Genomic DNA, 22,929 nt, shown 5'->3' with positions numbered 1-22,929 from the left:
AGGCCACAGGGACAGGCTTCTGAAATTCCAGATAATGGGAAGAGGGGCCAAAGCTACATGCTTATTTCCTGGGGGATCCCCGAAGCTCTTGATGCAAATATCCCTCCATACCGAATATGCACATGTACATAGGTCTGCAGTCTGGACACATGACACACGTGGACAGACACAGACAGACAGACACACACAAGCATAGACACACACACAGACACAGACAGACACACAGACAGACAGACACACAGACAGACACACACAGACAGACACACAGACAGACACAGACAGATAGACACAGACAGACACAGACAGACAAGTGTGCGCGTCCGTGTGTGCTCTCCCCCATCCCCCTGTGCCTCCTGTGAGAGAGAAAACAGATTTATAGAGATCAAATCACTTGTCTTAAGATTAGCTCATTGAAAAGCCAGAATTCAAACTCCGCTCTGACACCAGATTCCTCGTTTGCTCTGACATTCTGACGAGTGAGACTAGCTGTGTTTCTAGAGGAGCCAAGGCCCTGAGAGCACAGGATAGGATAGCTGTCTCTCAGCAGTCTCCCAAGAGATGCGGGTCCCATGCCCTGCCATTCCTTGAAGCGAACATCTTGCCCCTACCAGGTCAGGGGCCACCCAGGGATGGCCTGGGTACCCCAGGGTTCACTGGTTGTCAGCCTCTTAAAGACTCCTGTCAGCCGTGGGGGGGGGGTGGCGGCGGTGGTTGGTGCACACCTTTAATTCCAGCACTCGGGAGGCAGAGCCAGGTGGATCTCTGTGAGTTTGAGGCCAGCGTGGGCTACAGAGTGAGCTCCAGGACAGCTGGGGCTACACAGAGAAACCCTGTCTCAAAAAACAAACAAACAAACAAAGACTCCTGTCTTCTGTACTGAAAGAAAATGCTTCCTACTGGTTGGTCAGAAGTTTGCACTGTGGGATGTCACCTGTTCGTGTGCAAAAGAAGTAATATGTGAGTAGTTTTTTAAAAGCGAGCAACAGTTAAACAGCTTCGGATGACTTTGGGTAATAGATCACGGCACTGAGGCACGATATTGCTTCTCTAGGTCACCCCTTCATGCCATACATCCTGTGAACACTCATACATAATTACATACACATGCACACACAACACAGCCCTCACTTGATCATACCCACCACACACTCTCATTTTTATTGTACATAATACATCCAAGTGCATACACACACATACAGCTCCACTTATTCTCACATGCTCATTACACACACCTCCACTCACAGTCTCGCATGCTCAGTTCACACACAAGCACACACACACACACACACACACACACCTCCATTTACCCTCTCCCATGCTCACTTTACACCACCCACACACACTATATACATATATATATATATACACATATATATATATGTATACATTGTCTGTCTGTGTAATAAGAGATTGGTACACTTTTAGGTTTTCTCTTGGTGGCAGTACTAAATGCTGAGCAGGTGGCCTCTTAGCCCACACCTCTGTTCCAAAGGGAATGGCCCTCATCTCTGTGCAGTGCAGCCTAGAGGCAGTTTTTGTTTTTGAGACAGGCTTCCTCTGTGTAGCCTGGGCTGTCCTGCAATTCCTTTTGTAGACCAGGCTGGCCTCAAACTCACAATCGGCCTCCCTCTGCCTCTGGGCACTGGGATTAAAGATGTGTGCCACCACGCCACCACTGCCCGGCTTCTAGAGGCACTCTTTAAGGTGTAATCGATATTTAGGGTCACAGAGCTGCCTCGGTGGGATGTTACCCTGCCAGACATCTGTCTACGGGAAGCATTCAGGGTCATTTTGTAATCTTCAGAGGCCTTGTCCAAGTGACCTTGGTGTCATTCCGGGAATAGTCAGTCCACATGAGGGGAGGAACCCTTCCCGGGACTTTGGCCGGCGTCGAGGCTAGATCCAGCTGAGCACGGAGCATAGGAAATACTGCTCTGCTTCTGAGAAAAAAAAACAGAGCTTCTGGCCCCTGCTGCCCAGCCCCTCACGGTAGGCCTCCTGCCTCACTCCTGGGTCTGTGGGGATGCAGGGACATCTGGCTTAGGGGCCTGGCTGGGACACAGGAAAGGGACTTGCTGCGCTTCCCCCAGAAGGCCACAGTAGCTGAGTCCCCTTTCCTGGGAGGAGAAGCCCCTGAGTGGGTCAGCTAGCCTTGGCCGGGAAGGGCCAGGGAAGGTGTGCCAGGGAGATTCTAATGGGGAGGGTGGCCCGTCCTGGCTCTCAGGGAACTGAGTGGGGGCAGGCAGCGTGGCCACAGGTTCATGGTCCACCCTGGTTGGTGTCCGTTGTCCTGCATAATTAATGCTACCCCCTTTTCGTCTCCAGTGGCAGGCTTACATGATGTCGTTCACATTTTCTCTAGAACTGAATCGAACGTTTGCCATTTCCAGGCACTATGCAGTGCTTTAAATGGACTAATCAGGGGCTAATTTTAACCTTACAGGCTGGGATTCTAATCAGGATGAGGAAATTAGGGCTTTGATGGGTGGGGTGGGGAACCTTTTGAGCCCACACAGCTAGTAAGCACAGTGTCTGAATTTGAACACAGATCTGGCTAGGCTGACAGAGCCCAAGTGTTTCTCCTCTCCATTAAAGGAGCAGATGAGGGGTGGTCACAGAGAGCCACAAACGTCCCATTTCTTCAGCCTGGTACCGTTTCTGTGCCCAGCCCTGACCCAGGTGCTGGGATGCAGAGCTGGGAGTTAAAATACTTCAGGACTCTGACCCCTGGGGGTTTGGTTGGAATATTATTTACTGGAACACAGAGAGGAAAGACCCAGCACTTAGCAAAGGACACACTGGAGGTGTGGCAGAGGGGGTCAGTGACATACCCCGTCCATGCCTTCTTATGTAAAGTGCCCCCTCTCCCACAAAACCAGCGCGGCAAGGCACCAAGCTCCCATGATCCTTTGCAATGCCAGGTGAAGGAGGGGCGGTCGGGGAAGGCTTGCTGGGGACCCCTGGCCTGGAAAGGGTGCGGGGAACAGGCAGTGTGAGGGAATGGTAGGCACAGACAATTTGCAGCATCACCAAAAGACTGGAGGTGTGGCAGAGGGGGTCAGTGACATACCCCGTCCATGCCTTCTTATGTAAAGTGCCCCCTCTCCCACAAAACCAGCGCGGCAAGGCACCAAGCTCCCATGATCCTTTGCAATGCCAGATCTGAGAGGTACAGACCAGCCAGTCCTGCTGTGGGGTGCTGGAGTTGGTGTTTGTGTGCGGGGTCAAACCTCACACCTTCCAGGGGACCCTGGGACCTGTGCCTAATGTTTTACACAGTTACCTCCATTATATAAGAGAGCTTCCTTGTTCCCCACTTTACAGCTGATGCATGTTTATGATTCAGAAATATGTACATATTTTTAAAGCAGAGCCAATGTAGATTTATTTAAAAAAAGTAAGAAAGAACTCCCGGGAGTGAGAGAGGATCCAAGGAAGAGAGGCCCCAGAACACTTTAAAAAAAAATAGAAAATCTTTTATTTATCCTTTGTCAATTTCTTGCATGTAAACCATGTATCTCGATCATATCTATCCCCAAGTTCTGTCACTTCCCCCAAGTATCCCCAACACATCCACCTTCATGTCCTTGACATTTTTATTTTTTAAATAACCCACTGAGTCCAGTCAATATTGCCTGCAGGAATGTTGACTAATCCTGTTGGCTTGACCTGGTGCCAGTCTGGTGAAGGTAACCCAGAGCTGCAGCAGGTTCACGAGGTCAACATCCATGTCAGGTCCAGAAGTCAGTATCTGGTAGCACTTCTCTCCTTCCTCTGGCTCTTAAGTTCCTTCCACCCCCTCTTCCAAGGTGTTCTTGGAGGGGGTCATTGATGGGGATGTCCCGTTTATGACTGGGCACTCAATAACCATTCATCTCAGCACTTTGACCAGTTATGCGTCTGCGTCAGCTGCTGACCCCTGCAGAGAGAAGCTTTTTCTGGGCAAGGCTGAGGGCGGCACTAAATGTGTGTGTGTGTGTGTGTGTGTGTGTGTGTGTGTGTGTGTGTGTGTGAGAGAGAGAGAGAGAGAGAGAGAGAGAGAGAGAGAGAGAGAGAGAGAGAGAGAAAGCAGTGTTTTTCAGAAATGATTAAATTCTATTGATTTCACAAAGGACACAATTAAGCAGACAATTAAAGGACACAATTAAGATCATATTTCTCTAAAGTTAGTTATCACCTTAAATGCCAATAGCCCAAAGTATAATATCACATGAAAGAATGTTGATATGAAATAGTAGAACTAGAAAACTCTTTAATTTCCTGTCTTGGGCCTAAGTGCAGCCAGCATTGCAGTGTCTTAAATGGTGGCTGTGTCTAGATTCATCTGGAAAATGGTTCAGAGAGCCTGGACATCAACAGGTGGAACTGGACTTTTCTTTTTAAAGATCCAGGGGATTTTTAACTCAGGAGAGGGAGGCCATGCAGCAGCTCCCCAATGCTGCCTTTGATACTTTCTTTAAATGAACTAAAAATATACTTTATAAAGTAGTATACAAATCCTCATTTAATGCTGGGTGTGGTGGCATGCACCTTTAATCTTAGCACTTGGGAGGCAGAGGCAGGCAGATCTCTGTGAGTTTGAGGACAGCCCGGTCTACAGAGCAAGTTCAAGGACAGCCAGGGCTACACAGAGAAACCCTGTCTCGAAAAACAACAAGTTCCTCATTTATTGATATTCTATTAATCCACGCTACAGACCTTGTTTGGTCTTTACCACCTGCCACTAATCTAATGAGCTAGTAACAGATTTGGGAACTGGTCCTGAATCCGCTCCTGTGGTATTCTCTCCCAGTTACAGACTGTCACTATACCATCCTTGCTGGTGGACACATATTTTTAAGCAAAAGAAAAAAATTAAAAGTAACTCATAATTCTGTTTTCCCACTTATAACCACCGAAAATGTTTTATATAATCTATTACCGTTTATATGCATGTGTGTATATTAAAAGCTGAAGCTTAGACAGGCCTGGCCATCCAGGCTGGTAATCCATTTCCTCTGGGACTGGACTAAAGCAGAGGGTCTGGAGTTCATGGCGTGGCTGGGTTACAGAGTGAACTCAAGGGCAACCTGGGCAATTTAGTAATGCCATGTCACAAGATAATAACAGGCTTGGGAGGCAGCGGAGAGGTAGAGTGTCTCACACTCATAAGGTCCTGGGTTTAATCCTCAGTACAGGAAAAAATAGAAATGCATTCTTTGGAGCTAGACAGATTTCATTGATTCTGCAAACATCCTATCAATAAATATGCCCCATCACTTTAAAGATGCTGTCACACCAGCATCACCCACACTCCTTCATGATAGACATTTAGACTTTTTTAATTTTATAAACTCTATTACTGAAAAAAAAACTTTCAAATAAATAAAAACATCAAATACCAAAATTAACCAGACCCAAAGTCTGTACAATTCAATTATGTCTGTGTGTGTGTCTATGCATGTGAGTGAAATTGCCTGTGGAGACCAGAAGAGGGCGTTGGATTCCCTGGAGCTGGAGTTACTGACATGGGTGCTAGAAACTGAACTCGGCGGGAGGAAGTGGGGGTCCTCTGCAAGAGCTGCACATGCTCTTAACCACGGAACCATCTCTCCAGCCCTGCTGCTTCTATTTCTTTAAAAAAAAAAGATTTATGTATTCTCTCTCTCTCTCTCTCTCTCTCTCTCTCTCTCTCTGTGTGTGTGTGTGTGTGTGTGTGTGTGTGTGTGTGTGTGTGTGTGTGTATTACACCACATGCAAGAAAGTGCCTGCAGAAGCCCTGAAGAGGGCAGCGGAGTCTCCGGGAACTGAAATCACAGGCCACCCCATGTGGGTGCTGGGAAATGAACCCAGGTTCTCTACAAGAGCAGTATGTGCTCTTAGCCACTGAGCCCTCTCTCTAACTTCACGGCTTCTATTGTTTGATAGTCTGTTGCCCGTGGTCTCCTTTGGGCGCAACAGTAGCAGTAATAATGTGCTTTAGGTGTTGTGATTGTCATCATTGTGTGGGTCTCAGAGTTTGCTCCACTACCTGGGCCTCAAGAGGGTCTGGAGGTGGAGTGGGGGGTCAGGGAGGGGCTGTGCAAGTCCCACCCTACCTGCCTGAGGCCCTCCGCCCTTAGATTAGTTTGCTGGGTCGAGAGGGAAGATGGCCAGGAATGGGGAGCAGCCAGGGACACAGAGGAGCCTCGGAAGCCCCTCTTCTTGCTTCCTATGCGCCTTGGAACAAGAGGCGGCATCCAGCCAGCCTGGGAGGTGGATCCCAATGCAGTCAGCTCCCGGCAACAGCACACTGAGGTCGGACGCTGGGCTCCCAGAACCCTGAGGAGGGAGGGAGGCTTGACTCTGTGATGGATGACAGATAGATAGGTTTGGGGCACACTGGAATGTACCACAAGAGCCGTTTGAGAAGATGAAGTCTGTTTGTACCCAGTCAACCAAGACAGTCAGATGAATAATACACATTTCGGAATGGAGGAAAGGCCAGATGCTCCTCCTTGACTTGCTGGAGTATGGGGCACTGTTGGGGCCATTCACTGGTCTTTCTAGATGCAAAGCAGGCACCTTCCACAGCTGTGACCTCTGGTGCAGGCCTCCACTGTCTCTGGAGGTGGGAGCACCCGGTGACTTGTTCTCCTAAGAGAGGGTTAGGAAGGGGACCCACACCAAGGCTCTGAGGGTCTGTGCCTTTCTTGTCACTGAGAAGGAGAGTCTTGGGAATGGGGCTGTGGGGAGGGTCGCTCTGCCCCGTGGTGGAGCGATCCCATGTGCTCATCAGGTTTTCCACGGCAAACCTCTGATGACCTCTGACCCGAGCTGAGCCTTGCTGAGCTCAGGAGAACCATAACCACTCTCAGGCCAGATCACCCACACCCTACCCACTCTGGACTTGGGATTTTCTATATATTCTCTCATTTTATCCTTACGAGAGTCCCACCTAGGAAACAGTATAGTGCTCACTGCTTTAATGGTGGAGAAAGCGAAGCGCAGAGAGGTTGCACAATTTCGCCCAAGTACGCAGCTAAGCAGGATTGGAACCCATCCTGTCTGCCCACAGAGTGCTAGCTCTTGGTTACTCTGGAGTGAGAACAAGTCTAAGGCTGGGAATGGATCATTTCCTCTCTGCCTTCCCATCCCATCCCTGCAGACTAAGACAAGCGGGATCTTGTCTTAAACCTGAGAAGGCACTGTTCTGGCCCCTCTCCTAAGGATGCTCCCAAAGGTTGAGAAGATGGCAAAGCAAAGGGCCCTTGCTCATCTTTAAGCCATCTTAAGCCATGCCTTGGGTACCAGGATGTGAGCTAGCATGGAAAGCTAGCTTCTCAGAGCCCTCTTTCCTAGACTGCCTCTGCCACAGAAGCACATGCCCTTTGCCCGTGGAACAGAAAAGGCAGCTGTATGTAGTGGGTCTACTCAGCCCTGTGAGATTCAAGTGGGAAGAGACGTGGACAGACAGAGGGTGGGAGAACTCTGGGCTTGTAACTGTGAGGAGCGACCCTACCCTTTTCCTGTCAGATACGAAAGCCATGTGGGCTCAGTGAAGACCTTTAGAGCACAGACATGGTTCTAACCCTGACCTCTTCATGTCTGAGTCGCATGCTGTGGCAGTCCCGATTTTCCTGTCCTGGGCTTGTCTAGGCTTCTCCGAGGAGCAAGTTGCATGCCTGAGAATTGTGGGAGTGGGGAGACAGCCCCCCAGACCTCCTCCTGGTCCCTGAGCCCCACAGGGGCCAGACACTCCTCCAACACCTGGGTGGATCTGCTGCACCTGGATTTCTGTGCCACCAGGGGTGACAGTTTTCTTCAACGCCTGGATTCTTGACCGTTGCCTTACTCGGAAACTTCTTAAGCCCTTGTTTTCTCAGGACAGTGTATGGAGGAGGCCCCAGGCTAAAGGAATGGGAGGAGGAGGGCTGAGCCAGCCTTGGTGGCCCAATGGGTGACTCTTGTCCTCAGGAGGCCTTGGCTGTCCTTTTGTGGTACTTCCAACCATGACTCCAGGTTTCCCCTTGGCAATGCCAGGAGGGCCTGTGGTCTGTTGAGGGACTCCTGGGTTGTGTCACCCTCTTAATTACTGTTCGCAAATAATTGTTGCAAAGAGATATAATAATCAAGGCGACTTCTAGAAGGAATCATTTAGTTGGGGACTTGCTTACTTGTTTACATGATTATCATGGCAGGGAGCATGGGAGCAGGCAGGCAGGCATGGTGCTGGAGCAGTAGCTGAGAGCTCACATCTGATCCACAAGCAGCAGACAGAAAACTGGACTTGGTGTGGGCACCGGTGATACACCTCCTCCAGCAAGGCCACACCTTCTAATCCTCCCTAAACAGTCCATCAGCTGGGAAACAAACATTAAAATATAGGAGCCTATGGGAGGGGGGCGGGGCATTCTCATTCAAATCTCCGCAGTCGCTATCCCCGTGAAAAGGCCTTCAGGACCCTCATATCCCCTGAGTTGTATATGTACAGCTTTTTATTCTGAGGGACCTTTTTCTGGAAACTTCCCTTGAGTACCAGTGGCCAGAGGTTTTAGTCAGGAAGGGTGGTGGGCAACTGGACCCCCTTTGGCATGTTCACAACAAGAGCTGCGCATCTCTTAGTCTCGTGAGCTCTCGAGGCTGCGTTTCTGGACCGCAGATAGCCAGGGTCTGCATGGGCTCATTCCAGGAAAGGCAGCTGCCTCCCGCTGCCTTGTGGAGTTCCACTCATTGAATCCGATGGAGTCTGCAGGAGTCATTCCAGGCTGCCAGCAGAGGGCAACAGAGAAACAGCGGGAGGTTTTTCTTGCTTGCTTATATATTTCTATTTTTAGTAAAGTCAAATGTATTCTAGATACAAGATATTTTCTTATGACTATTTTTTTGTTGTTGTTCAAATGGTCTTTTTGTAATGACGGTGCCTTGCAACCTAACAGTTAGCATAGTTTCCTAATTACTCACTCATTCTGTGTCCCTGATCTAAACGTGCTCATTCAGTGCTCATAACGACCACGATGTTGTCAGCACTGTTATTATCCCCGTCTTGCACATAAGGAAGTTGAAGTACAGATAATAACATGCCCAAGGTCACTAGACTAGAAAGTCATGAACCTGGGATTTGAACTCCTGGGGTTTGAACTTCCACAAGTCACGTAAACAGGTGAGAAGATACCACTGTGGTTTGCAGAGTGCATGTTTTCTGATGGCCAGGGACTGCTGAGGCCCAGTTGGTCTTGCCAGGTGGGGCCGTGAACCTGCTGTTTCTAGATAATTCTGAAATGTGGATTTTCAATATGGGATTCACAGTTTTTAATGTGTGACCTACAAGTCCGCCAAGGACGAAACAAAACGCACCTGTAGGCTACGCTGCTCATCTGTGATGTTAGTAGATTCTGATGGGTGTCTTTTGTAGTTGTTTGCTTTTAGCCAGGACCTCTCAATATAGCCCAAGTTGCCCATGAACTTACTAGGTAGCCCAGGCTGGCCTAAAACTTCCAATTAAAAACTAAAACTCAAAAAAAAAAAAAAAAAAAAAAAAAAAAAAAAAAAAAAACAAAAAAGCCGGGCGGCGGTGGCGCACGCCTTTAATCCCAGCACTCGGGAGGCAGAGGCAGGCGGATCTCTGTGAGTTCGAGGCCAGCCTGGGCTACCAAGTGAGTTCCAGGAAAGGCGCAAAGCTACACAGAGAAACCCTGTCTCGAAAAACCAAAAAAAAAAAAAAAAAAAAAAAAAAAAAAAAAAAACTAAAACTCTTGCCCTATCTCTGCCCCAGCCTCCAGAATGCTATGATTGCAGGACACTGGTGGGAACCACCGTTCTAGACTTTTTTTTTTTTTTTTTAATGAATACTTAGTAAATGAAGCTTGGTCTCCCTGGGTTTCCTTTGTGTCTGGACTCTAGAAAGTTTCCTGGTACTGGGACAATGAGGGACAGCAGGGCAGGGAGGGCAGCATTTGGTACAGTTCTGAGGGGCCCGTGTCACCCTTAGCAGACCCAACTAAGAGCAGGGTACAGGGACTCCTCTAAGCCATGGCCTGAAGCATGTCGAGATCTGGAAATCAAGAAGGATTATGGGTTAGAAATTTCCCATTTAGGGCTAATCTGCCCATATTTTACATGTTATCTAGAATAATTCCACATTATCGATCCCCCTCTCTCTTGCTTTTTTTTTTTTTTTTTTTTTTTTTTTTAAGACAGAGTTTCTCTGTGTAGTTTTGGTGCCTGTCCTGGAACTCGCTCTGTAGCCCAGGCTGGCCTCAAACTCACAGAGATCCGCCTGGCTCTGCCTCCCGAGTGCTGGGATTAAAGGCGTGTGCCACCACTGCCCGGCTTCTCTTGCTTTTCTTACTCTTCCCGTATCATTTTCCAATCTGAAAAGAACATGGACGCTTCAGAAGACCCCAGGTCTTGATCCTGCCATGGCCTCTAACTTGCAAGGTATCTAGACAGGCAATGTGGCTGGAACCTTTGCTTCCAGGAAATCAGAACGCAGCCCTACCTTTTGCAAGGCTACTACTGTAAGGTGGTACGAACAAGCTGCTAAAAGCACAAGCTGGGGCTGGGGCTCATTGGTAAAGCTTTCCCAGCATGTGCCGGCCCTAGGTTCTGTCCCTACCAGCCCTAGGTTCTGGTCCCCAGCAATGATCACATAAGCAACTGTTGCCAACACCATGACCTCCCTGAAGAGGCCATTTCTTGCTCACAGCCTGATCTTGCCTTGAGGGCGATGGTCACCTTCTAGTGCTCTGGACGCTGCAGTGTGATACCCTTACTAAAGGCACTCTTTTTCTTTTGTTTCCTGTCCCCCTTGGATCTAGAAGATGTTCCCTGGAGCCTGGCTGTGCTGGGCCTCACTCCTGCTCCTGGCCAGGCCCACCCAGCCTTGCCCTATGGGCTGTGACTGCTTCGACAGAGAGGTATTCTGCTCAGATGAGCAGCTGGCCACCATCCCCCTGGACATCCCCTCACACGTCACAGACATTGTCTTTGTGGAGACTGCCTTCACCACGGTGGGGACCAGAGCTTTCAGCAGCAGCCGCAACCTGACCAAGGTGGTCTTCCTCAACACTCAGGTCTGTCACCTGGAGCCCGATGCCTTTGGGGGGCTGCCCTGGCTGGAGGACCTGGAGATCACAGGCAGCCCCTTCTACAATGTCAGTGCTGACGTCTTTTCTAACCTGGGCTCACTGGAGAAGCTCACCTTGGGCTTCGACAGGCTGGTGGCTCTGCCCGAGGACCTCTTCCAAAACATGGACAACCTGGAGTCCCTTCAGCTTCAGGGAAACCAGCTCCAGACCCTGCCTGGGAGACTGTTCCAGTCCCTGAGGTATCTAAGAATCCTCAACCTGGAGCAGAACCTTCTGAGCAATCTCCCCGAGGGGCTGTTCCAGTCACTCAGCCTGCAGACACTGAAGCTGAGTAACAACAAGCTTACCAGGCTCCCCGAGGGCTTGCTGGGCGATCTGGGCAGCCTGCAGGAGCTCTTTCTGGACGGCAATGACATCACAGAGCTGCCCCCACACGCGTTCTCACGGCTTTCCAGCCTGGAGAAGCTGTGGCTTCAGCACAACGCCATCAGCCAGCTGCCGGTCTCCGTCTTCTCCTCTCTGCACAACCTGACCTTTCTAAACATGCGGGGCAACGCGCTGCAGACCCTGCCGGCCGACCTCTTCGCCCACAACCCAGGGCTGCTCCACCTGTCCCTGTCCTACAACCAGCTGGAGACCATCGCCGAGGGTACCTTTGCCAACCTGTCCCGCCTCGCTTCCCTCACGCTTGCCCACAATGCCATCACCCACCTCCCCGAGGATGTCTTCAGGGACCTCGGGCGGTTGGTCAACCTCTTTCTGAACAGCAACAACATGACGGACTTGCCTCCAGGCCTCTTTCAGAACCTGTCCAGGCTGGAGGTGCTCAGCTTGTCTAAGAACCAGCTGACCGTGGTCCCCGAGGGCATCTTCGACACCAACTATGACCTCTTCAACCTGTCCTTGTTCGGCAACCCCTGGCAGTGTGACTGTCACCTAGCCTACCTTGCCAGCTGGCTCCGCCTCTACAGTGACCAGCTTTTCAACACCCGCACCTACTGCGCTGGCCCAGCCTACCTCAAGGGCCAGTTGGTGCCCAGCTTGAGACAGGAACAGCTAGTGTGCTCTGTCATCCCGGGCCACTTGGGCTTCCCAGCCCTGGGGGCGCTGGGTGACAGCGAGCCAGTGGGCAGCTGGGATCTGGCAGGGGAGGGGAGGGCGGCCCACAGTCAGTGTACCTACCGCAACCCCGAGGGCACCGTGGTGCTTGCCTGTCAGGAGGCTCAGTGTCGCTGGCTGAGCGTCCAGTTGTCTTCCAGGGAAGGCTCGGACTCCCCAGCAATGGCCTACAACTCCAGTCGGGAGTGGGAGTTGAGGTCAGCCTGTGGCTCCTTGAGGGTCACTGTGGCTATCGAGGCTCAGGCTGCTGGGCCCTAGGTGCAGCAGAGAGATTCAGAAGCGTGGGCAAATGGGTGACTTTTGGGGGGGGGGCAGAGGGAGCTGAGTGTCCGAAGCTAAGATAAGGGACACGGCCACGTCTCCAGAGTAGGGAGGAGTGAGGCCTGCTTCACGTAGCGTCTCCTCATCCTTCCTCACTGTGACCCCTTGGAGCCTGTGACCTAACAAGGTCATCCTCAAACCTAGAGTGGTGGATCTCAGCCTTCCTCACGCTGTAACCCTTTAGTACAGTTCCTCATGTTGCGGTGACCCCCTCTAGCTATACAATTATTTTCATTGCTACTTCCTAACGGTAATTTTGCTGCTGCAATGAATCGTAAGTGTAAATATATCTTGGAGATGGAGGGTTGGCAAAGGGGTCATGACCCACAGGTTGAGAACCACTGCTAGAGCCTAAATCATCCCCAGCCAGAGTGTTTTCCTATTATCTAACCCCACCCCACTCCCTGCCTGGAGCTCTAGCCTTGAGGCATGCTCACCACTACTGTAGTTACACAAAGTAGAGGCCACATCCCTTTGATAGATCAGAAGCCATCTGTCTGTTCTCACTTCTTGCCCCCAATTTTGTTTTCAAGGGATAGAGAGGAAAGGGATATTAGAGGCGCTGGAGTGACGAGAAAAGGGCAGGACAGGGTTGTGTGGGGAGATGGTACTGTCCTGGCCACCTCTCAAGCTGCATCCAGGAGGAATCAAGGCAAGATGGTACCTTAGGCAGGCAGAGCCGGCCTGCGTGGCTCTCAGGAAGGCAGTGTGGCTTTCCCTGTTCAGCACACAAGATGGCCGTTTGTTGTGGATATTGCTCTGTATGCTGTGAATGTGTTGCTCTGATTTGGTTGATAAGTGGAATGCTGATTGGCCAGTAGCTAGGCAGGAAGTATAGTATAGGCAGGATAAGCAGAGAGGAGAATTCTGGGAAGAGGAAGGCTGAGACAGGAGACGCTGCCAGCCACCACCATGAGAAGCAAGATGTCAAGATACCAGTAAGCTACGAGCCACGTGGCAAGGTATAGATTTATAAAAATGGGTTAACTTAAGATGTAAGATCTAGCTAGCAAGAAGCCTGAGCCAATAGGCCATACAATTTGTAATTAATACAAGCCTCTGTGTGTTTATTTGGGTCTGAGTGGCTGCGGGCCCGGGGCCGGACTGGAGAAAACTTCAGCTACAGCCATTTCCTGAGGAGCGGGCAGAGGGGAGCTGGTGGATCAGGGTAGCTGCTTTGTGACGAGGCTTCCAGGGCATCTGACTCTGAGCTGCTCATCCACTGAACGGCTCTCCTCAGGTTTCTAAGACGTCTCCCCTGTCCCATCTCGTGGTGTTCCTCAGCCACCGCTCAGAGGACGGGCTCCTCAGCACCGATGACCTCACATCTCCATCTTAGGCTCAGCACTCCTCAGCTGCACACCAGTCTCTACAAGGTTAGCCACAGCACATCTCAACTGTGTCCCCGCCAACTCCAGATTCCCGTCCAGCAGAAGGGCAAGCCCAGAACTTAAGAGCTGGGAGGAGTGTTCTCACACCTTTCCATGCCCATCCTCAGGCCATGGATGGTCCTCTTTCCATCTTCCCTTTCTTCTTATCCACCCCCCTTCCCCAGACCACTGCACAACCTCCTACTTGGGTACAGGGATTCAGAGCGGAAAGGCTGTGTGAGATGTAAGATGCACTGTGCACACACCCCCTCCCCAGCTCACAGCCCAGGGGAGAAATTAGACAGGAGTTTGGAAAGTAAACTCCACACAGAAAGAGGTCTGTGTGTGAAAGTGTGTTCAGGGGGTGTTCTGGTTACGTTTCTGTTGTGATAAAACATTGACCAAACTAACCCAACCGGGGGTGGGGGGGGGGAGGAAAGGGTTTTATTTGGTTTATGTGTTCATATCACAGTCCATCATAGTAGGAAGTCAGGGCAGGAACTCGAGGCAGGAACCATAGAGGAACACTGTTTACTGCTTGCTTTCATGTTCAGCTACCTTTCTTAGGCTTCACAGGGCCACCTGCCCAGGGGGTGGTACTGTCCACAGTGGCCTGGGCCCTTCCCATGTCAATCAATCGTTACTCAAGAAAAAGCCCCACGACTGGGCATGGTGGTGCACACCTTTAATGCAAACATCCAGGAGGAGGCAGAGGCAAGTGGATCTCTGTGAGTTCAAAGCCAGCCTTGTCTACATAGAAATTTCCAGACCAGCCAGAGCTACACAGTGAGACTCTGACTCACTGATAAAAATAAATAAATATAAATATAATGATAATAAAAAGGCCCCAAAGACTTGCCTATAGACCAATCTGATAGAGGCCTTTTCTCAACTGAGGTTTCCTTTCTAGATGACCCTAGCTTGTCCAAGTTAACAAAACTAAGCAGCATAGGAGGCCTGTGGATCCCTGGCCTTTAGGAAACCACAGGCTGCGCAGAGTGGGAGCTGAGTGCTGGAGACATGAGAGCAGGAGAGCCAGGGCCCTGGAGGCGGGAGAGTGGGTGATGAAGGCCAATGCTTGGAGCCCAGAGGAGACTCTGGGCCTCCTGGGGCTCTGGGGTCAGATGTGGTGGTAATGAGTCTGGGAACAGACCTTAGGCCCTCTGCAAAAGCAGAAGCACTCTTAACTGCTGAGCCATCTCTCCAGCCCCCTTTGAGGAATCCACCCTTCTTCCCAGCATTCTTAGTTTGGCTTTCCCACCTAACCTTATCCTGTTCAGCTATTGGCCAGTCAGCTTTCTTGTTAAGCCAATCATAGCAACATATATTCACACAGTATAAAGGAATATTCCACATTTCCCTCTTTTTTTTTTTTGTCTAATTAAAAAGGAAGGTTTTAACTTTAATGTAGTAAAATTATATACAACCAAAACAGTTATCAAGTAAGAATTATAGTTACAATCTCTAGTTCATTTGTATTTGGCAAAATTAGAGAAAATATTCTATTATCCATTTTATCTTTGTGACTCTTTGTGTTTTATACCTAATTTACCTTTTATCATAACGAAAGAAAACTTTAACTATGACTATCTAGTCTTCAACTCTGTCAAAGACCCTAGAAGGGTGAAACATTACCTAACAATAGGGACATTTGCCTGGACAGTCACCCAAAGTTATTCTGTAACATTGGGAGAGCCAACTTTGGCCTACAGATCTAGTATGTCTGACAGACAATTTTGAGAAGCAGGGAATTCTGAAGGACTTTCCCACCTTGTCTTGGCAAAGTTTGACAGTCATTGTTTTTGCATCCTGATGGTCCAGTTTGGACAGCATACTGTCAGCAACTGAAGCAAGGGCAGTTTCTTTGCCCACATGGTTAGCTTTTGCCATAAAGAAAACAAACTCCATACGGAGTTCTTTGATGCCCATCATCTTCTTTCAAGCAAATTGGTGCTGTCAGGAGCAGATGTGTCTCACTGTCATGAAAAGCCTTACGTTATTAAAACATTTTAAATGTCTTAGTTATTAAAACATTTTAAATGCCATATTCTGTAGGTCTTTGAAGTGTTTGAAGACCATATATCTATCCAAATATATCTGTTTAAACTTGAAAACATGTGTAGCATGACTACAAGTTTGATTGTAATAGATGACTGACTACTAACCTGCATTTCCTTTTATTATCCTAAATAGTTTGTGATAATAACTTTCAAGGACTAGAAATTTACATTACATTGTTAAATGAGCTGTATAGGTACATACCTTAAACAAGAGTAGAAACATATGTATAATATGTTCTAAAAAATAACCTTAAATTTGTATCAATATGCAAAAATATCTTAAACAAGAGTAGAAATATATATAGTATAACAAAATAACTTCAAATTTGTATCAATATACAAAAATCCATATTAATGTAAAGTATTTAAGGCTAGTAGTTGCTTTTGTGTTTTAAAAATACATTCATTAATTCACCTTTTTATCCTGTTACTTCTATATTCCCCCTTTTTCTTTTTAGAATGAGATCCCTGAGATCTAATCTCCTTTGTTTAGACCATTATCAATAGTAACTTGTAACCAACTCCCCTTAAATGATAATAAACATCCATAACCCATCTTTTGGGAATATAGGTGTCATTCTCTAGACTACTTCTTGTTGTTTGGGGGCACTGGCATCTTTGGGAGAACCTTGAGAAAATCAGGATAATTGTTAAGTCTTGGCTGGAGTATTCTATGAGGCTGGATCATCTCAGCAGCCTTGAAGCTATTCTCGGTGCTGGATCTCCTGGCCATCTGTTTTCATTGGTGTCTGGTCTCCTTGCTCTGAAAATACACAAACTTTTAAAGGTAACATACATATTTACATTAATACAAGTATACAGTGTGTATTGTACATAAGTCAGCCAAAGATGATTTTTTTTGAGCAGGTAAAATATACATTATCTGTCTTGTAGTTCTTCCAGGTTTATTTCTTTATGTTTGTAGCCAGGATTTTCAGGGGGTCTTTCCCCGATTAAACCAGATCATCCTTAACTTTGAGTGAATCTACAGCATTCCATTTCCTGTGGAAATAAACACATAACCTCTTTCCCAAAGTAACATATCTTTTGACTTACATCTTGAAGTTAAGACACTTTTAAAATATATAAATTGGTTTAATTTAGCAGCTTTCATAATCCAATGTGTCTTAGCAGCTATTGCTCCTTCCTCAGCAGTCAAAAAATTCAAAGACAACACAATAACATTCAGTATCCAGACTCCAGACTCTCTGTGTATCTTCCATTTTTATGTGACATATTTTTTTTATTACTCTATTCCTTTATTATGGACTTTACTTTGTTATTTTAAAACCGTGTTTTTTTAATTTAAGACTGTATATACTTTTTCTCTTCTCCAAGCCTATATATATATATAATCTCCATTCAGAGGGATTTTTTGGTCTGAATCTGTCTTTACTGCATATCTGTAATCTTTTTCTGACCTCATGAGCCTTTAAACTGGGAGATGCTTTTCTGTACTGCAGCTGGTATGAGAGACTGTGGGAACCTGCCATGCAGCTTACCTCATGGTGCCCTGGCAGCTCAAGCCTGCAGGCAGCAGCCAGGAGACAAGTCCCCGTACCACAGCCAGCACGAGAGACACGTGTAGGAAGCTGCTCTTGGCTCTGTTTCTGTGTGTCTAGAACCCTTTTTAAAGCTTCCTCAGGCTTTATATGGATGTATGCTCCCCACATTGGGCACCATTTGTAGGCAGAGTTTTTATCCCACCAGCAGCTCCCAAATAAACACACCGAGGTTTATATTAATTGCAAATGTTCTGCCAATAGCTCAGGCTTGTTACTAGCTAACTCTTACATTTTCAATTAACCCATAATTTCTTATCTATTGCTTTGTCATGTGGCTTGGTACCTTTTCTCAATACAGCATGCCCATCTTACTTCTCTCTGCATCTGCTCAAGACTCCAGACTCCTCCCTTCTTCCTCCTAGCATTCTCAGTTTGGCTCTGCCCACCTAACCTTATCCTGTTCAGCTATTGGCCAGTCAGTTCCTTATTAAACCAACCACAGCAACATGTATTCACACAGTGCAAAGGAATATCCCACATCTGTGTTTGTTAAAGATTCTGCAGGCAATTCACACAGAGGCAGGACATGCTCCTGTTTGTGCTTCAAGCAGTTGGCCAAGAACAAGAAATCAGGAAAACAGTTTGAGCTGGTGCCTCGCTAAAGATGAGAACCAACAGGGCAACGGGTGGTGTGGAAATAGAACCAGATTTCAGCAACTTGGCAGCACATGTACAGATGGATTAAAAGTCCTAATGATGACCTACAGAACTACAGACGGCAAGTGAAGCCATCGTCGATACTACTTTACATCTCTTCCGCAGAAACTGGAAGGCCTAACAGCTCAAATACAGTGGGGTAACAGGGCCCCAGACCTTAGCACAACTGACTCCATGATGGAAGTGCCATTCAGACTGTGACACTCAACACGAAGACAGCACCTCCAGCCAAAATGAAAACAAAGGCCTAATCCATCAAAGTCCACGGTTCTATTAGAGTCTCTTAAATGTACTAACCTTGCTTTTTGGCTTCTGTAGTTCCCCTTCTGGCTAACTGTTCTTGTTAGCTGAAGCATGCCAACCCAGAACATGGTTTTTGTGCTTCAAAGCTCACGCTGAGAAAGGTTCGGGGCTACACTGGGATCCCAAACACACAGTGTAGTCACGTGCTGGCTAATAAAGACTTTTTATTGGCTTAAACCCATGTCCGAGCGGTCTTCTCTGGCGAATGCCCACAACAGTGGGAATGTAGGACTGGAAACCACAGTGCTGCCGGTGAATGTGGGTGGGTGTGGCAGGAGATGCAGAGGAAAAGCCTGCTCTCAGGGGGTTCTCTTCTGAAGACAGTGAGGTTGTGAACAAGGGCAGAGGCAGGTCAGGCAAACGGAGGGGCCAGGTGGAGCAAAGCTTCCCCTCCATCTTGACGCTCAAATGGATTAATTTGAAAATGATAGGAATCTGCTGATTAGCAGATTCGCCAAAGCAACAGATTCCCAGATCCACTTGGTTCCATGTCTAAAGTCATTTGGTTGAAGAATAATCCAGACCACATCTTGCAAGGGTGGACGGCTTGGCCTAGAAAGGCTGAGGAGGATCTGCTACGTGGGGCTGCTGACTCCCATCAGGTGGGACGTCCACCACTGGGGAGACTTCAACAGTACAACCTTGGAGGAGGTTTAGGACTGCCCATGCACGGAACACTTGAGCTCTGGGCATGACCCAAGAAGTCATTCCTTCACTACAGAGAGAAAGGACAGAGGCAGCTAACATGTCTCTCAATTATGTTTTAAAAGCATGACTCTGGGGCTGCTGGGATGGTCAGTGAAGGGTTCACAACACACCCCACGGTCAGGCGTGTTTGCATATGCCCGGCGGACACTTCTGCCTAGCCAGTTCCAGGTCAGGATAGCCATTTCTGAGTCAGGGCGTCTCTTGTAACCAGGATGCCGGGTGGACCTGGACACTTCCGCCTAGCCAGTTCCAGGTCAAGATAGCCGGGTCAAGGCGTCTCGCGTGACCAGGATCTGTGATGTTGCATGGCTTCGTAGGTGCGCAACGTGGCCATGTGATCTACACACATGCGTGGAGTAGTGACATGACCTGTGCATGCCCAACCTTTAAAATCCAGCGCCATGTTCCCGGTTCCTTCTTCTTCTCCACACACGTGTCTCTCCCACAGGCCTGCGCACTCTCTGTTCCTTTATCTTTAATAAAACTCTTATTAGCGGATTCTGTCATGTTTCGTGACATTTTCTTGCAGGGTAAGAGCACAACGCAGCCAATTAACCAACAGTTGGCTCAGCACATAGAAGAATTTTCTTAGTAAAACTGATAACCTCGATTTGATCCCAGATCACATGATAGAAGGAGAGAACTGGCTCCCAGGAGTTGTCCACTGACTTTCACAAACATGCATTAGTAGGTGCACACCTGCACACATCTGTATCCATAAGCATAACTCTGGATTACATTAGAATGTAATAAGATCTTGAGCCAAATGATGCTGCTGGGGAAAGAACACTGGTCAACAACCAGCTTACATCAAGGTAGGCTGTGTGGCTTCCAGTGAGCTACTTGGAACCCAGGGGTTCCTCGTGTCATGTCCCCTTGTGGGGTGACCCAGCCTGATCCAACAGTTAAGATTTTTTTTTCTGAAAGATTTATGTTAGTTTTAATTATGTATATGTATGCATATCTGTGTAGGAGTATGGGAATGTGCATGCAGGTGCAGAAAAAGAAGGTCAGGTCTCCTGGAACTCAAGTTTCAGGCTGTTGTGAGTCCCCTGGCATGGGTCCTAGGAACAGAACCCAGGTCTTCTGGAAGAGCAGTGCCTGCTGCTTGTTCTTAACCACTGAGCCATGTCCACAGACACCAAGAGTTGAGAGGGTTTTTGTTTGTTTGTTTGATTTTTTATTCTGAGCTACAAATCAGTGTATCTGTCCTCTGCTTCCAGAACATTTGACATTTAGTAAATTATGTCCTCTTGTGGTGGTATTTGCTCCACCCATGTCCTTTGGGCCCAAAGGAGGCGGCGCTTCCTGCCCTTGTATGTGACCTCTGATAAGGAGTTGGAGAAGGGTCACATGACCTTTCTCACTGCTCCTGCCTGTGAGGTGGATTCGCTCTGGCCAGATCAGAGGATGACTTCTGATGTCTGCTCTGTTCTGTAATCGTGAGTGTATTTCCTCAATTTATATCTTAATAAATTCTGTTACCCGTTTAATAGACTCACGTGGATTGATCGTAATCCCCTCTGTCTAGGTCTGTTTCACATCTACGTGACAAGGAGGATGACTGAACCCCAGAAACATCTAGGGATCTTTAGAAACAGACGAACATCAGGGGCTGGTGCTGTGGTTTGGTGGCATTTTTCTGGATATAGTGATGTATACCAATAGCCCTAACTACTTAGGGGGCTGTGGCAGGAGGATCACCTGGGCCCAGGAATTAAAGTCTCACTTGGGTGATATAGGTAGAACGCATCTCAAAACTAACTAACTAACTAACTAACTAACAACACAAAACCAGTAAAAAAGCAAGCCAAGTTGTCTGAGCCTCATCTTCTGAGATTCTGACTAAAGTTATACTGGGAGGTGGCAGGGAATTTGATGTCAGCCTAGATAGATAGATAGATAGATAGATAGATAGATAGATAGATAGATAGATAGATAGATGATAGATAGATAGATAGATAGATAGATAGATAGATAGATAGATAGATAGATAGATAGATAGATAGATGTGGGCCCTGGCCTTCCCATATTGAGTAAGCTGTTGCCTGCTTGCTGACCTTGACCAGATGTCCTCCCTATGCTGATTCCCTGCCAGTTTCCACCCTCCTGAATGCTTAAGGGAAGTTCCTTGTTTGTGTATCCTGCATATTGGGTGTTAACAGCTTAGATGCAAGATTGTAAACATCACTAGGGAACTTCTGCCCTCTGGGGGTCTCCCATTGTGCTGTAAGCCTGTATTTAAGGCCTTAGGCATTCTGCTGAGGCAAATGACCCGCTGTCTTTTGTCCCCCCCCCCCCATCCACAGCCCCTCGCTCGGACATGGTGAACCGGTGGTGGTAGCGCGGGTGTTATCGCTACAGATAGATAGAGAATATTCACTCATAATTCTAACCGACAGCCAGGGTTGAAAACAAGGCTCAGCTTGCATAGGTACCACCCAGATGTGTGCCCAACAGTACCACTTGTATCCTAAGCCAGGTTGAGGTGTGAATGCTGGCCTCCTCGGACCTACCCAGTATAACATGTTTGAATGAGTATGTTCGAATTAATCGAGCCACAAACACTATAGAAAAACACACCTCGTATATTCTTTTCCCCTCGTCATTGTAGAGCGCCTCCTTCTGGCACACAGGACTCCTTCCTTTCCAGGGGGCTTTCAACACAGCAGGTCGGTGATTTCCTGCCACCTGCCAGCCATGGAACTCTGGGCAGATCGCTAAGTTCTGCGCCCCAGACTCCTAACCAACTGTTCAACACTTCACAGAGCACCAAGACAGTGGTGGAAGACAGGTGGTTGAAGAACGATTCTCATATTATTATTATTACTATTATTATCATCATCCAGCCTTTTGACATGATGTTTTGGTCAGTGATGGACCACGGACATAGGCTGTCTCATAAGATAATAGCAGCTGAACATTTCTTATCTTCGAGTGACATGGTTAACTGTTCCCACATCAGGGGACATTACTCATCTGTTTGTGGTGATCTACTGTAAACAAACCTACTCTGTTAGCAGTCATAAAAGTATAGCATACACAATTATAGACAGCATGCTACACCCGACAAAGGACAACGAATGACGAGTCTACTGGCTGACGTATTTACTGTACCGCACTATCATTGTTTCAGAGTGCATTCCTGCATGTATGAGAAACATTTACTGAAGCTAGAGATGCAGCCTGCCTGTCTAGCATGTGTGAGGCCCAGGATGCCATCCGAGGGACTCTTAAAACAGTTTTTTTTTAAACTGTACATCAGCTTTCTGTTAGACTTTGGCGTCCAAATACATCTCACGTTGCCCACTCTCTGGATTGCATGAGGCTCCGTGGAGTGGCGACCTACTGTGGTGTCAGAGAAACCGATACCCGCCACAGAACCTCTTAGCATGATCAGAATGTGTTCCCTGTGTGATGGGACACGGCTGTACTTCTAGAGACGCGGGCGTGGGTGGGGATGGGTTTGGACAAATGCCGGCCAAGCCCGCACAGTGCAAGTCCCACCGTGAATTACTTCACCAGTTTCAGCTTGCTTCTGAGGACACATCTGGCCGTGACCCTGCAGATGTTAGGATCCTGGTCTCGGCACGCCCCCTTGTGGCCCCTTGGAAGAACGGCTTTCCGCGGTGACCGTGACGCCGCCTCCTGCCGGCAAAGCTGCAGGATCAGGTCCTTTCCGCCCACGAGCCCAGGGACGGAGATGGCCACGTGGGCCGCGTGGGCGTCCCGCCTGGTGTCAGTGAGGCCGGTCTGGCACGGGGCTGACTTGTTGCGC

The 22,929-nt window shown here is 48.2% G+C and overlaps 1 protein-coding gene across 2 annotated transcripts; it reads left to right on the top strand.

Moving 5' to 3' along the window:
- Positions 1-1,845: 1,845 nt before the first annotated feature.
- Cpn2 (carboxypeptidase N subunit 2) lies at positions 1,846-18,620 on the top strand. 2 transcript variants are annotated; one of them, XM_006974476.4, is made up of 2 exons: positions 1,846-1,989; positions 10,782-18,620. In XM_006974476.4, exon 2 carries the CDS (start codon positions 10,782-10,784, stop codon positions 12,423-12,425), a length of 1,644 nt encoding a protein of 547 aa, XP_006974538.1. In that variant the 5' UTR covers positions 1,846-1,989; the 3' UTR covers positions 12,426-18,620. The 2 variants fall into 2 exon arrangements, with proteins under 2 accessions (XP_006974538.1, XP_015848791.1); XM_015993305.3 differs by having other exon boundaries at positions 1,850-1,989; positions 10,779-18,620.
- Positions 18,621-22,929: the final 4,309 nt, after the last annotated feature.

Source organism: Peromyscus maniculatus, chromosome 12 (assembly GCF_049852395.1).
Source record: "Peromyscus maniculatus bairdii isolate BWxNUB_F1_BW_parent chromosome 12, HU_Pman_BW_mat_3.1, whole genome shotgun sequence".
NCBI classification, from domain to species: Eukaryota; Metazoa; Chordata; class Mammalia; order Rodentia; family Cricetidae; genus Peromyscus; species Peromyscus maniculatus.
The sequence above is the reverse complement of the archived record's forward strand: the minus strand, read 5'-3'. Positions and strand labels throughout refer to the sequence as shown.

Coding starts and splice junctions, on each gene's coding strand:
- Cpn2 (XM_006974476.4), top strand. CDS start 10,782: ATGTTCCCTGGAGCCTGGCTGTGCTGGGCCTCACTCCTGCTCCTGGCC.